At 40.4% G+C, this 14,595-nt stretch overlaps 1 protein-coding gene across 8 annotated transcripts in view; it reads right to left on the bottom strand.

Moving 5' to 3' along the window:
* TTK (TTK protein kinase) overlaps nt 1-14,595 on the bottom strand; it is a 92,513-nt gene that overhangs the window by 37,509 nt on the left and 40,409 nt on the right. For 5 of the 8 annotated variants that reach the window (XR_008618444.1, XM_055087674.1, XM_055087675.1 and 2 more), the window contains 10 exons: nt 14,026-14,151; nt 10,666-10,806; nt 8,071-8,293; nt 7,599-7,705; nt 5,266-5,406; nt 4,262-4,373; nt 4,028-4,100; nt 3,843-3,937; nt 1,839-1,926; nt 636-756 (listed from right to left, as the gene is read on the bottom strand). Coding sequence is in view for 7 of the 8 variants with exons in the window: in XM_055087674.1 (XP_054943649.1) it covers nt 636-756; nt 1,839-1,926; nt 3,843-3,937; nt 4,028-4,100; nt 4,262-4,373; nt 5,266-5,406; nt 7,599-7,705; nt 8,071-8,293; nt 10,666-10,804 (1,099 nt within the window). In the remaining variant the exon portion in view is untranslated. Of the gene's footprint in view, nt 1-635; nt 757-1,838; nt 1,927-3,842; nt 3,938-4,027; nt 4,101-4,261; nt 4,374-5,265; nt 5,407-7,598; nt 7,706-8,070; nt 8,294-10,665; nt 10,807-11,929; nt 12,059-14,025; nt 14,152-14,595 lie in introns of those variants that run through there. The other 3 variants (XM_055087676.1, XM_007104878.4, XM_007104881.4) reach the window with 3 other exon arrangements.

Raw genomic sequence — 14,595 nt, 5'->3', positions numbered from 1 at the left:
AGCACAGGCTCCGGACGTGCAGGCTCAGCGGCCACGGCTCACGGGCCCAGCCGCTCCGCGGCATGTGGGATCCTCCCGGACCGGGGCACGAACCCGTGTCCCCCGCATCGGCAGGCGGACTCTCAACCACTGCGCCACCAGGGAAGCCCCATAGCATTTTATTGATGTGGTTCTCATGATACTCTATATTCTACCCAGCATTATATTTATCGGCAGATCTCCCACACTGGTCGGCAATCTCCTCGGGACCCTGTCTCATTCATGTATATATCCTTAGAACATTCACCATAGTACTCATATATTGGAAAAGCAAATGTTTGACAAAAGAGGAAAGGGAGAATTATCATATAAATACAGCTTCTGTGTCCTTTCCTGAAAGGATTTATCAAGCCAGCTGAGAACAATAACTCCGTGCCACTGTATTTTCCCTCCAATCTTCCTTTAATGCACCTTTTAGGCAAATAAACTTTCTTTGCTACAGAATTTAATACTTTTCATATAATCTATAAAATTTAACTGAAATACAAGATAAAGGGACATAGTCTTAACATGGCAATTGTTAGGTGGCTGGTCAACTTTCAGAAGTACAAAGTGATTCTCTTAATTAAAGAAGTAGTCTGTTTTGTCACTCTTACCTTCTAATTTTGTTAGAAGACTTGATTCACTTTTATTCTTCAGGGTTACTGAATCAGTAATAAGTTCAGAACTCTTCTCATCTGACATCAGAGGTTCCTTGGAACGAATATTTTTAACAGACTACATAAAAAGAATAAGATTTGATCTGATTTGATATAAAATAAAGTTTCATAAATGGAAGTAGTACTAATCTGTCTTAGTGTTCAGTAAACTAAAGTCTCACCTATATGAAAAGACTGCTAGGAAAATTATCTATTATACTTACATGTGGACTCACAAACTGCCAGCAAAGATAACTTCTTGAATTACTGACTAGAGCAATGGGAATGGCCATAACCATAAAACTGGCCAATTTACTTTCAATAGACATATTAATCAAATGATAAAACACAGTCACTTAAAAAGAGAGGTTGGAAAATTTGAATCTAACATAAAACACACTTCATTATTTTGTTACTGTGATCATATTTTATCACCAAAAATAACAGCACTGGTCAAAATTAAGATTTGTATAAGTCTAAGACAGTATTATTCTAAATCCAGAAAATAAACTTTTGACACAACTATGCACTGTTCTCTAAGATAGCTGTAAACTAGTTAAACTCATTATTTAAAAGCAAAGACCATGAAAGAAAGAGAAGAATTACAAGGAATCGAAAGTCAAAAAGACCTACATTGTGATGCCAGGGGTTTAACTCAACTACAGTAAGAATAGTATAACCCCTAAAAATCAGTGCACCAGGGATTAAAGCTGTTTCCTGTCTTTGAAGTTCACACATCTGCCATATCAGGAGGCCAGGATTATCTAAGCCCTCACCTCTGCCCCATCACAAAGCCACTCCCTCATTTTTGTCTAAGATGCCCTGCCAGATCATATGATTAAACACACCAAGAAACAAAAGCTGGGGGGCATGGCTCGCCCCGCTATTCCCAAATCCAGGCCAACTAACGTGCTAAAACACTATATAATAACTGCTACTTCAGAGTTACCCCAGGAGACCACTGATTATTGCCCTACCACCTCAACTGAGGAGAAACAGTTTAGGACTTATGTGCCACTTCCCATCAGTGGTCCGACATCTCTTGGGGCTTCAGGAACACTGCTGGAGATACATAAATCACGGACTCCTTTCCCGGAAAAAGCTCCATGGACCCTGGGTCAGGAACCCTTGCTTCATGGCAAGATTTAAAAATGGACATACCGTTAAATGTCTCAAGTCACTGGAATCATTTCCACTTGATTTAGATCCAGAAACGACCGTATCTCGGCATTCTGATCCAGGGATCTGTCTGTTACCCATGAAACAAAACAACTGTAATGTTTAACCTGAAATCAATCATTTCAACGTACTATTTTTTCAATTTTAAAGTTGGCTTTTTAACAATATGTACACCTTTTAATTGGAAAAATCACTTGGAAAGATTTTTTAAAATAAATATATGTATGTATGTATTTATTTTTGGCTGTGTTGGGTCTTCGTTGCTGCGTGCAGACTTTCTCTAGTTGCAGCGAGCGGGGGCTGCTCTTCGTTGTGGTGCACGGGCTTCTCATTGCGGTGGCTTCTCTTTGTTGCGGAGCACGGGCTCTAGGCATGCAGGCTTCAGCAGTTGTGGCACACAGGCTCAGTAGTTGTGGCACACGGGCTTAGTTGCTCCGTGGCATGTGGGATCTTCCCGGACCAGGGCTCAAACCCGTGTCCCCTGCATCGGCAGGCGGACTCTCAACCACTGCGCCACCAGGGAAGTCCCCTGGAAAGATACTTTTAAAAATAACAAGATTCCAGTATAAACGTGACTAAAGTGCTGGGCAGTGATAAAAGTGAGAGAGATGAGCAGTAAGTAGGTGATTGCCTACCCTGTTATGTAATAAGTAACAGCTGGAGTCAAGGTATGACTGTGGGAAAAGGATAAGGGAACAGCAGTATGTAGATCAAACTACACTTCAGGTTGCAAATAGCTTAAGGATAAGAACTAGGGTGTAGGCTCTCCTATGGGAGAGTGCCTAGCTCACAATCTATCAAAACAAGCACCAAGAAAATGGCTGGTTTGTTTTTGTTCTTATTTTTTTGAGTGGGAGAAAGTCTCCTTTTTTCCTAATCTAGCACTTGAAATGGAGATGACAAGAAAATAGTCATAAGATTTTGGAGCTTAACCTTGACATCCAAAATGCTCTTTAATATCAATGTTCAGTCAAGCCCTAAGTATAATAAGAATTTAAGTATAGAAGACACCAGCTAAAAACAAACGGTTATATTTCTAAAGTTTACTTGCAAAATGATTTTCTAAAATCCAAGGAGCCTTTTCCATTAGAAATAATGTAATGAATAGTGGCTATAGTTAAAAATAGAGTAGAAAAATGAGGTCCCTTAGTTAAGCTGGAATACGAGATTCTCAGTTTTCAAGTTGAAGGAAGGAGAACACATTGGAGGTGGTGAACAATACTTCATCTCTACTTACCCTGCCCCACTTCTTGAAGCCCTAGGCTCAGAAGCAAATGAGTGGGGACGTCCCTGGTGGGCCAGCGGTTAAGACTCCCTCCCAATGCAGGGGTTCAATCCCTGGTCAGGGAACTAAGATCCCACATACTGTAACTAAGCCTGCATGCCACAACTACTGAGCCCATGTGCTGCAACTAGAGAAGCCTGCATGCCGCATTGAAGACCCAGCGCAGCCAAAATAAATAAATTTTTAAAACAAACAAACAAAAAAAAGAATAAGGGCTATGCTGACTGTAAAGTGAGGTGCACATGTAAAAAAAAAGAAGCAAGTGAGTGAATTAATCATCTCTCCCACTGACAGCTGCCCCTTTCCTTAAACTAGATGCAAAAGAAATTGTTCCCAGACCTCCCTTCACCCCTATGGAGACTTCCATACCCACTAAAAAGAGTCTTACCAGAGAGGCTACCATAAGGGAGAAATGTTCAAACATCAGGAGTTTTCACCCCAGGGCTGTTTGCATAGTCTTTTAAGCTTCGTGTTGACTTAATCTTTTTTCCTCTGTGTTTCCTAATTTTTTAATAGTTCCTTTAATGAATATTTTTCATGAGGGCAAAAGCAAAATAAAGTCATATCTCCCACTCATTCCTCATACTAAATAAAAATGTAATCATAATTACTTTCACATAGTAAAAGACTTTAAGATCATTCTGCCATCAATCTTCAAGTTTTGAAACCAAATTAAAAAATTAAAACTCAAACATACATACCTTTTAGTAAAAGGTGGCGCAGCTGAAGCATCTGTCTTCTCATGGTAATCCGGGCTACTTAGCAGGTTAACTGGGACTCTTCCGAATGGGCATGACTAAAGATGTTTTGAAAGATTAAGTAACTAACCAGGAAGTAAGTATAGACCTCACCACTACCATTTTAATCAGAGTTAAAAATAACTTACTCGTTTAGCTTTGTTTGTTTGTTTCAAAGGATTTCGATGGCCTATCTCTGCATCTTGAGGGGGTACGTTCTCTCTAAACAAAGAAAATAATCCCGATTTTTAAAAGAATAATATTGACACATGCATTTTCATCAACTGTTAAACATTGTTATTGTCACATGAAAATATATATGCAGATGTATAAATAATATAAATGTAAGACGAGCATTTAAAAAATGGACTCAGTTTCCTTACCCATACAAAAACCTGGCTTTAGTCTGTGCTCTGGAATCACAACTGATGTTCCTATTCGGTAAATGTCCAAGTGTACTGGGGAATGGTTCTTGCACATTTGATACTGTAGATGCTGTAAACATTTGAAATTGTAATTAAATTTATAAAGACATAAGAAATACACAAAAAAGTAATCTCATAAATAAGAATGTTTTCAAAGTCAATTCATAGTAAATATTTGTCCCCAAATAAGATATGCAGACATGAAGATGTTATGAAGATAATTCTCTAACTATACTTCAAAACTATTCCATAATTATATAACTGCTTACTCAGAGTAAAGACACATTCCTTATTTCTAAAAGCAAAAAGTCATTTCTTGCCTAGATCAAGTTGTTCTGTTTGTTTGTTTTTAACTGAAGTATAGTTGATTTACAATGCTGTAATAGTTTCTGGTATACAGCAAAGTAATTTATATATATATATTCTTTTCCATTATTGTTTATTACAGGATATTGAATACAGTTCCCTGTACTATACAGTGGGACCTTATTGTTTTAGATCAAGCTGTTTTCAATGTGTTACCAATTAGAGTTTGATTAGGGAAAAAAAAATTCCAACAAGAAAGTAATGACTTCGTTACTTCTAAAAGTCTTACCTCCTTTACATCTAAAACTTAATCTTAGATTTTTTTTTTTTTTTTTTTTTGCGGTACGCGGGCGCGGGCCTCTCACTGCTGTGGCCTCTCCCATCGCGGAGCACAGGCTCCGGACGCGCAGGCTCAGCGGCCATGGCTCATGGGCCCAGCAGCTCCGCGGCATGTGGGACCTTCCCGGACCGGGGCACGAACCCACGTCCCCTGCATCGGCAGGCGGACTCCCAACCACTGCGCCACCAGGGAAGCCCATAATCTTAGATTTGGATCATTCTAAATAAATGATATTTTTCTATAAAATATTATCCTGAATCCTTTTTTGCAAGACAAAACACCACAGAAAAGTATTAGCACACACTAACATATTTACCTGATAAACTCTTTTCTTCCTCTGAAAGCAGCTGCTTTTTTTGAAGGTTTAAATTCCGAATGGCAATTTCCAGCATTTCTAGTGGTACTGCTCCACATTCCACAGCTTTATGAAGAAGTTGCTTACTTTTTTTGAAATTACCTAACAAAGTAAAAAATACTCGTCATTTTAATGCAGCAACCTTTACTCCCCAGAGGTGTATTCATCAGGACCTAGGAAAAAAATTTAAAAGTCTTAGGCAAAAATGTTTACTCCAAGGCTCACGCACGTTATTCATAAGGAAATAAGCAATTTCTCACTTCTGATAACAAGTCATGTCAAACAGTTTACTTGTGTAAGATGTAACTGATGTAATTATGTATTGGTTTATTGCCAGGGTCCATTTTCACAAGTAAAAGAAATGTTAGCAAAGCAGTTACAAAATGGGGGCAGCAAAAGACAACTCAAACAGAAACTTGAGAGAATTTAGTAAAAGGGAAAACTAAGCCTTAGATGTTGCAACAGTCTCAAGAGCATCAATCTGTTACAATGCAGCATAATAATTATCATTTATAATAACATTTAGTCATTAAGGTTGACATCTTTTGCTAAAGGGAATTTCCATCAAAAGGATTCATGTGAAAAAAATGTAACAATAAAGATTAATCTTTAGCTACCCAGACTTAGCGACACCACCCCCAAAATGCAAAATAACTGAGAAACTACCAAAATCACCTTTTGACTACAGATAAATTAGCAAACAAATTTTCTTTCAACTGCAAACTTACCCAATACATTTAGTTTAGAATTTCATTTATAAATATTAAATGTATACATCATGTATGTTATGACATGTGTTAGCATTTATGGGAGCCACTAGGCTATACTATGCACTTGGCACTTGGGTATAAAAATGGTTAAGAGTCAGCCTCTAGCTTCTCACAGTTTACAAATTTTAAGAACATAAACATATTTGATAGAGATTAAGACTACATTTATTCAGAGTACTGATATTTCATGTATTGAGCATTTCAGGATAGCAAAAGAAGAAAGAAAGGCTTAGAGAGGAACTAGTAATTAGGGAGCTTACTAAGGTCATAGACTCCTTTGAGAATCTGATAAAAACTATGGAATGTCCTCCACCCCTACAAAAATACACATACACACCAAAAGCACATAGGACTTCGGGGATTTTGCATTTTTCCTGAAAGCCTATTCATCAACCTTGTTCAAAATAATCACAACTTGGACCTTGAGGTTACTACTACATCCCAGTGGTACCAATGAGGTTTATTTCTTATTTACAGATAATATAATTTGAGATTTTCAAAATTTGTATTCTAAAGATATAAGTTTATAGTTGTTGTTGATAGGCCATAACACCTCAAAAATTTAAAAAAGTAGAATGAATGAAGGAGAGATAGATGATCTTAAAGACCTGGCCAAAACTCTAACAAGCAACGAGTCAATTCTCCTAGGCAGGAAAGGGATGTTTCTTTTTTAAGTCACCTGAGAGTGCACAGGACAGATCAGAGAAGATGATTCAGATAACTAGGACTCAGAAATCATCTGAATAAGTATAAGTTCAGGATCTGAGTTTATACAGTGCTTTTCTCCCACCTCGGTCCCGGCGACTACTCTCCAGGGAGTTAGCCCTGCTTCGGACACGACTACAAGGATTCTGGCTGAGCCACACACACGCAAAATGGTGATGATCTGTGTATGATTGGTGGGCCCAGGGTTGGAGCGGCAACAAGGCAAATGGAAACACAGGAAAACGTGGCCAGAGGGCCGGCAGGATAGACCCGAAGGCCCCAGAAAATGAAGAGTAAAGGCTAATGGCCAGGCTAAAAACGCCTGAGGGAGAGACTGCCCTTGTTCTATCTAAAATGTCCAGACTAGGTAGAACCAAGTGAGTAAGAAATAAAAGCTTCTACAGCAGTTTACTTTTTTCTAATTGAACTACCAATCAATGCTACAATTATATTCTGATATCTATTTTGGTGCTATGACACCATCGCACATGATAAACTTATCTAAGCTCTGGTTTAAATATCTTATATCCTCATCCCAGAAATACTCAGTAAGGAAGCCACTTTCCTTTAGATGTTTCCTGAATCTAATAGCACACACGTGAGGTTCATGCTTATTTTCCTGGGTTACTCCTCACAAGAGGAAGGGCCTGTATGACAAATATTCTCCACGTTTACACTTAGGTAGCATTCTTCCCCCATATTCCCATCTGACGTTTCGCCTCATACTTCTATTTCAAACACATGACTTAATATTCGAATGTAAGTTACAATAGGAAGTTATCTTCTACTTAAAATTCGGACTTGACGTTTTCAGATTACCTTGTGATAGTTCAAATTGTGCAAAAGATATATGCACGAAAGCAAATTTCTTGCAGTTCGCTCTGGCCATCTGAAAGTAGTCGTGTGCGTCATCTGGCTCTTGAATACTGAAATAAAGATTTCAGAGTCAAGTTTTAAGAAAAAGGACACATTTGCCTAAGTTTGATAACTCCTCATTCTATTTTCCAAAAGACACAGGATATTGTTCTTTTTTCTGTACGTAAAATTAAATAAGTTAATTTTTTTAATCTTTTTAGGCAGAGTCTAGAGTATGTAACTTTGTGGAAATATGTACATAGTAAAGAAGGTCTACATTACTCACTCGTTCATTATAAACAAAAGGATTTCGTCAAAAAATCTTACATTTCTTACAAGTAATTCTGACAACATGTTTTCATTTTACCTTTTGGTGATGTAGTTATGTGTTATGTAACGTAGTTAGCTAAATGCAGTTAAAATGGTTAATACTTACGCTTTTAATTCAGCAAATCTCACTTGAATTCTAGCAAAACTCTCATTTTGGCCATATTTATCTGGAGGAAGTGCTTCAATTGCTTGATTGTAACGACCAATCAATTTATTTAACAGGGCATCATTTAAAGGGACACTGTTTTTCTCTAGTTTGAGCAACAGATTCAACCAGTCCTCTGGGTTGTTTGCCATCATCATAATTTGGTTAACAGTTCCCGAGTTATCTGAAGAGGGGACAAAATATACCACAGCAGAGGAAAGACATAAAAGAAATGCCAAATTGCACTTTTCTTTCAAGTTACAGTTTCTTTCAAGTTACAGTTACACTTTTCTTTCAATTACTGATACTCTCAGTATGAACATACACAAACTCCCTAAAATACTTTTTTAAAACTTTAACAACTCATGTAAATATAAGCAAACTTATTTACTGTATATATATTTTTATGATGTTATATTGTACTACAAAAAGCTATATATTTTGAAGGGAAAAAAACCTTGGAAATAAATGTTTATGAGGAGCTTTAGAAAACCATATGCAGTCTAAGAATATTGTATGCTGCAGTAGCATAATTTTATCTTACCATCCTAACGATGCAAAGAAAACCTAAGCCTCTCTCACCACCACCAGTACCAACTTTCTTGGAAAATTCTTCATGCTTATTCATTAAAAATTTAGAAACTTACTGCCCTAGTCCTAACATAACCTTTACAACCTTATTGACCCAACATTATATCCATATTCCTCAAACTTAGTTTTAAACCGATCAAAACAAAACCAGTTTATAAAAGATAAGCAACTGGTATGGTCGTTTTCTTCTCCCTCCAATTTACCCACATTTCTCCAAAATTTTCATGTTGTTAATTTATTTTTAACCTTCTTTAGTGTTACTAGTTGTCCTGTTCAGGATATTTTAGTCATTATTAAACATGATTAAATTTAGATTTCTCAGAGAAACTATCATTCCTTCTATTAGTTTCAGTTACCTTCAACAAGGGTTAAATATTTGCTTTTACAAACAAAATTACTGTTTCTGCTTTTTACTAAAAAAAACCCCAAAAAACAAAAAACAGATTCATAACTTTGTTTTTACCCTTAAATTTAATCTGGTCTGATCTTAACTTCATTTTCAGTTTTACCTCCCATCGCCTTCCTAACAAGTTAGCCTTCAAGGTGTCTAAAAAACGGTCTTTGCAGATGTATTTCTCATACCCCATTCTCCCTCTATTAAAACCTTAAAGATCCTGTCTTATTGTGTTAGTATTCATTCGATGTCAAACATATATTACAATGTAGCACAGTAGATACTAAGTTCTTCTCATCTAGAAACCATGGTTTTAATCTTCCTCAGTATCATGTCTTACATCCCAATTATCAATATATGTTAAGTATTCACAGTTTTGAGCAAGCTAAAGATTTTAAATAAGGACTTATCTACCTTGGCGTACAAGCTTTGTTACCACTGTTTAAATACACAAAGTGTGGTGATAGAATATCACCATATTAAGAATTTGCTTAACACCTAAATGATCAGTTTCTAAGTTGTTTCAAGTCAATATGACCTGCCATCATGACTAGTTATAGGTTTTTCCATTTGCTTTCAATCCCTCATCCACTTAATGGTTAGTACAGATACAACAAACTTATCCAAAGGTCACTTTTCAAAAAAACTCAACGATCTAAAATATAGTAAAGAATTTGGCTTCTGAGCTAATACTTTTCATAAAACTAGGGCATTAAACTTTGGGCACTTTCACGCATTCATCATTCAATAAACATTTAAGTACCTACTACTTGCTAGGCACCATTCTTAGTTCTGCAGACACAACACACAGATAAAAGCCACACCCTCAGGGAGCTCACTTTCTAGTGGAGGAGAGAGACAATAAACACATGAGTAAATGAGATGTAAGGTGATTAGTGCTATAGAGAAAAATACTACAGGGAAAGAAAATAGGGGACACACACCCAACCCCACAGGTTGCTATTTTAAATAGGTGGGTTAGGGAAGGCCTCGATGAGATGACATTTGAACAAAGACTTGAAGGAGGTAAGAGTGGGCAGATAGCTGGGGAGTGGTGTTCCAGGCAGAGAGCAAGAACAAAGGCACTGGGATAGGAGCTGGTCCAGCACACAAGAGGCATAGCAAGGAAGCTGCTGTGAACAAGGGAGAATGGGAAAGAAAGGCCAGGAGAGTAACAGGAAGATTCTTCAAATCAAATACTGAGTGTTTAACCTTAAATCTGTACATCATTTTATTGAGATTGGTGAGGTTTTCTCAGTTTGCAGCAAAAAAAGGAATGGAAAAAAAATGGCATACCTATTGATGGCAGGCATATCAGCAGAAATGACAGCTGCCAATAATGGAAGAGTTATGAAAATTACCTCTGAGCACACTGTAATATGTGATGTTAAATGTCCTTTTTTAAGAAAGTGGAAAATTGTGGGAATATTTCCACACAAAAGGGTTAAAACATAAAATGTTTGTGCTCTAATTGGTAAGCATCAATTACTGAGAAAAGTACACCATGTGAACACCCAGTGGTTAACATTTCCTTCCTTTATCTCAGAGGTATTCAAAACAAGGGAACTCACCTGTAGTATCAGCAGAGACTTTATTCAAGCTTAGCTCATCAGTAAGGTCTTCGTTTTTAAATTTATTTTTAATATCTCTCACTTTGTTCATTATGGAATCAATTGTCAATTCTCTGCCACTTAAATCCTCAGCGTCCATTTCTAAGGAAAAAAAAAATCGAACTATTCAGAATTCCTATTTTTACTAGCATTAAAGAAAAAAATGTCGCAACTAGCCTTTTAGAACCCAGGAGACTAAAGCGTTAATTATATGAATATCTCAACACAGATATTATCAGCGTGATATTTGTGAAGCTATGTGCACAAAAACAACAGCATGTCTTTGTAATCTGGCCAGCAAGGATTCCAACAGGTAAGTCCACCTCTTCTTTCCACCAGAACATCAATGAAGCCATTGCACAACACAGAAGTTGCTGCCCCCTTTCAAACTTTCCATTTTTCTTCTCTGCCTTCCTTTCACTTTTTCCAGAATTATTTTCTCTGGGCCATCTGCAAACTCAGTCGTTTAAAAAAATGTGATGGTATGTTTGCTTGGATTCTGGTAGTGACATATAGGCATAAAAAAATCCTTTTGGTAGTGAGAATAACCATTCCTTTATTCATCTGCTTTATGTCAGTAAACCTGCACATTGCAAGTGCTTTCAAAGCATGATACATACAACATCACTGCCCTTTATTGATAAATGGGGTATCAGCAGCTTGTTCTTGTGCATATCTGGCAGAAACATGATGTGCTACCTTAATCATTCTAATACCAAGAATCTACTGTATTAGTACAGTACTGAGCACCTGCTCATCTACATGGTGTTGGTGTTTAGTCCACAAAGTGTCCGCAGTCTTTCTTCCTGTCAATCTCATCTTTGTGATTCTCAAACCCATCAATCCAGTAACCCAGGATCACTGATATCAATGGCGCCCAGACCTCTACCGTAACAAAGCGAAAGGGGGATAAAGCGGGCAGCTAGGTATCACCCCTTGAAGCCAGGTTCCAAAGGTAACTGTCAGAATCGCGGCCTCCATCTCCTCTCCCTGTTCTAAAACACCAGACAAGAGAGGGAGTCTCCCCAGATGCCCTGCCAGGCCCTCTCTCCAGGCAAGTCCACACCTACCTCTCGTTTCCCGGGTTCTCAACAAAAAAAATCTCCGGCACCACCGGGAGGATTGAAGGGGCAGAGAGCCCGCCCCTCCCCCTCCAGCCCGTTGAGCCGCACCCTACGCCTTCCGCCAGGCTGTGAGCCCTCCCCGCCTCGTCCCCACCGCTCACCGGCCCACGCGGCGAGGCCAAAGAGCCCACACACCGGCCGCCGCCGTCCCTCCGTGCGCCGGCAAGGTAGGACTCTCCGCCGCAAAGCTGAGTTGAGAACAAAAGATGGAATCCCAGCCCCTCTCCGCAAACACATTTGAATTTCCCCGCCGCGGCCGCCGAGGCCGCCTATTGGCCAGTGCTAGCCACGTGGATACGTCTGCCGTGATTGGTTCGTGTGCCCTGACACCGCCCCCTCTCCAGCGGCCCACGAGCCCAGCCCCGCGGTGTCTTCCGGTCTGACTCTTCCGGCTCGGCGCCGGGAGTCAAAGGGGTGCTGGCCGTTGGCGAGTGTGCCCGGGGTGCCGGTAGACTGGCTTTCCTGCACCTTCCCGTTTAACCAGGCCATAGTTTTGCCCGAGAGGTAGCCACTCCCGGGCAGAGTGACGCGGTGAAAGGAAAACAGGAGTGCGGGCGCTGCTCCCAGCATCAGGACCTAAAAGGGGCCGTGTCAGTCGGCCCTTCCTCGCCACCGCCCACCCACTCCTCGGTTCTTCAGGCTCCTCACTGCCCGACTTAGGGAGGATGCGGCAAGGAAGGATCGTTCACAGCGCCAACTCAGGAATCTCAGTGCTTTTTGTCCTTGAGCTTCCACTAGCCTTAATTCTTCCACTATACTTAAATGACTGTATGCCTCGTCTTCAGGCCAAAGCCCTCCCCTTTGTCAGAATTCTGCGCAGAACTCACACGCCCATCACGATTGCTATTTCTGAACTCGCCTTGTCAGCCCCCCCTGCCTCCGAGCCTGTCCCACTTTAGAGCTCAAGTGCCCTCGGGGGAAGGGCACCTCCCTGGTAATCTACGCGAGGGCGAGGCTCTGCGGCTAAGTGGCTTTGTGGTCCAAGGCAATGCTTCTCTTCATCTGCGAAACGAGATGCCTGTTGTACCAGCATTATGACATATGCTCTATGGCAAGACAGGTTGGTTAGTTTTGTGTACGTGTAGGAAACTAACTGCAGCTGTCACTTTTTAACTCCAAAGCTGTCCTTAGCACCCTCGCATTCCCAGCTCTGACTAGCCACCCGGCCAGCCTGAAAGCCCTTCCTCACCGAATACATCTTTTCATACCTTCTGGCTCTGTATTTTTGCTTCAGCACAGCAAAAGGATTTGCTATACCTGGTTGGTAGTGATTACACTACCTTTGCATCATTGAGCCTAACACTGCTTTTAATTGGAGGAATATACTATTCCACCAATCCTTGTTGATCTCTTTGGGGCCTGATCTCAAAACTTGCATTTTGAAATGCATTTTGAAAATAGCATTTTCCTGAAAATTCTGCTACTACCTCTTCTTTCTGTACACTCACTCCTTTGGTGAGCTCCTCCAATCTTACTTTTTTTTTTTTTTTTGGCCCCACTGCGGAACTTCCCTCACCAGAGATCGAACCTGTGCCCCCTGCATTGGAAGCAGGGGAATCTTAACCACTGGACCACCAGGGAAGTCCTCAAATCTTACCTTTTAAAATACCATCGTTGGGGACTTCCTTGGTGGTGCAGAGGTTAAGAATCTGCCTTCCAATGCAGGGGATGTGGGTTCGATCCCTGGTCAGGAACTAAGATCCCACAGGCTGCGGGGCAACTAAGCCTGTGGGCCACAGCTGGAGAGCTGGGGGGCCCCAACGAACGATCCCACGTGCCGCAACCAAGACCCGACACAGCCAAAATTAAACAAATAAATATTTCATAAAATAAAATATTATCTGTGTGTTAATGATTCCCAAATGTATAACCCCAGCAGAACTCTCTCTCCTGAACCCCAGACTCAAATATCCACTGTCTACTTGACGTCTCCACTTAAATATCTCATAGGTATTTTAAACTCAAAATGTTCAAAACAGCCCCTGATTTCCCCACTCCCAACCTACTTCCTACAAAATCTTCTCTGTAAAAGACATTCCTTGTTCCATTTTTAAGCCCCAAACCTTGGTGTCGTTCCTGACCCCACATCTAATCTGTAAGCAGATTGTGTCAGGTCTAACAAGGTAGTCCTGGAATCCTACCACCTTTCTCCACCTCCACTGCTACTGCCCTAGTACTGGACACTTTCCTCACTCACCTGGGTTATTGCAGTAGCCTCCTGGCTGGTCTCTTTGCTTCTGCCCTCACCTCAATTTGTTCTCCAGCTCAGCAGAGTAATCTTCAATGAGATCATGTCACTCCTTTTGCTCAAAACCCTGCAGAGCTCAGAATAAAAGTCAAAAGTCCTTACAGCGGTCTAGAGCTGCTCTATGTAATATGGCCGCTATTAGCTACATAGGGCAATCGTGCACTTGAACTGTGGCTACTGCAACTGAAGAACTGAATTTCTTAATTAGTTAATTTAAATTTAAAAACTGAGAGTGCAATTATTGGAAGAATTTTAACTATATTGGAACAACTGGAGCATGTGAATCTACTTTTTCAACTGTAAATTTTGTAAGCTCTAAATGCAGATGCAGTACTTCCAATAAAAGTGAGTTTAGGGGCTTCCCTGGTGGCGCAGCGGTTGCGCGTCCACCCGCCGATGCAGGGGAACCGGGTTCGCGCCCCGGTCCGGGAGGATCCCACGTGCCGCGGAGCGGCTGGGCCCGTGAGCCATGGCCGCTGAGCCTGCGCGTCCGGAGCCTGTGCTCCGCAGCGGGAGAGG

Source organism: Physeter macrocephalus, chromosome 11 (assembly GCF_002837175.3).
Source record: "Physeter macrocephalus isolate SW-GA chromosome 11, ASM283717v5, whole genome shotgun sequence".
NCBI lineage: Eukaryota > Metazoa > Chordata > Mammalia > Artiodactyla > Physeteridae > Physeter > Physeter macrocephalus.
The sequence above is the reverse complement of the archived record's forward strand: the minus strand, read 5'-3'. Positions and strand labels throughout refer to the sequence as shown.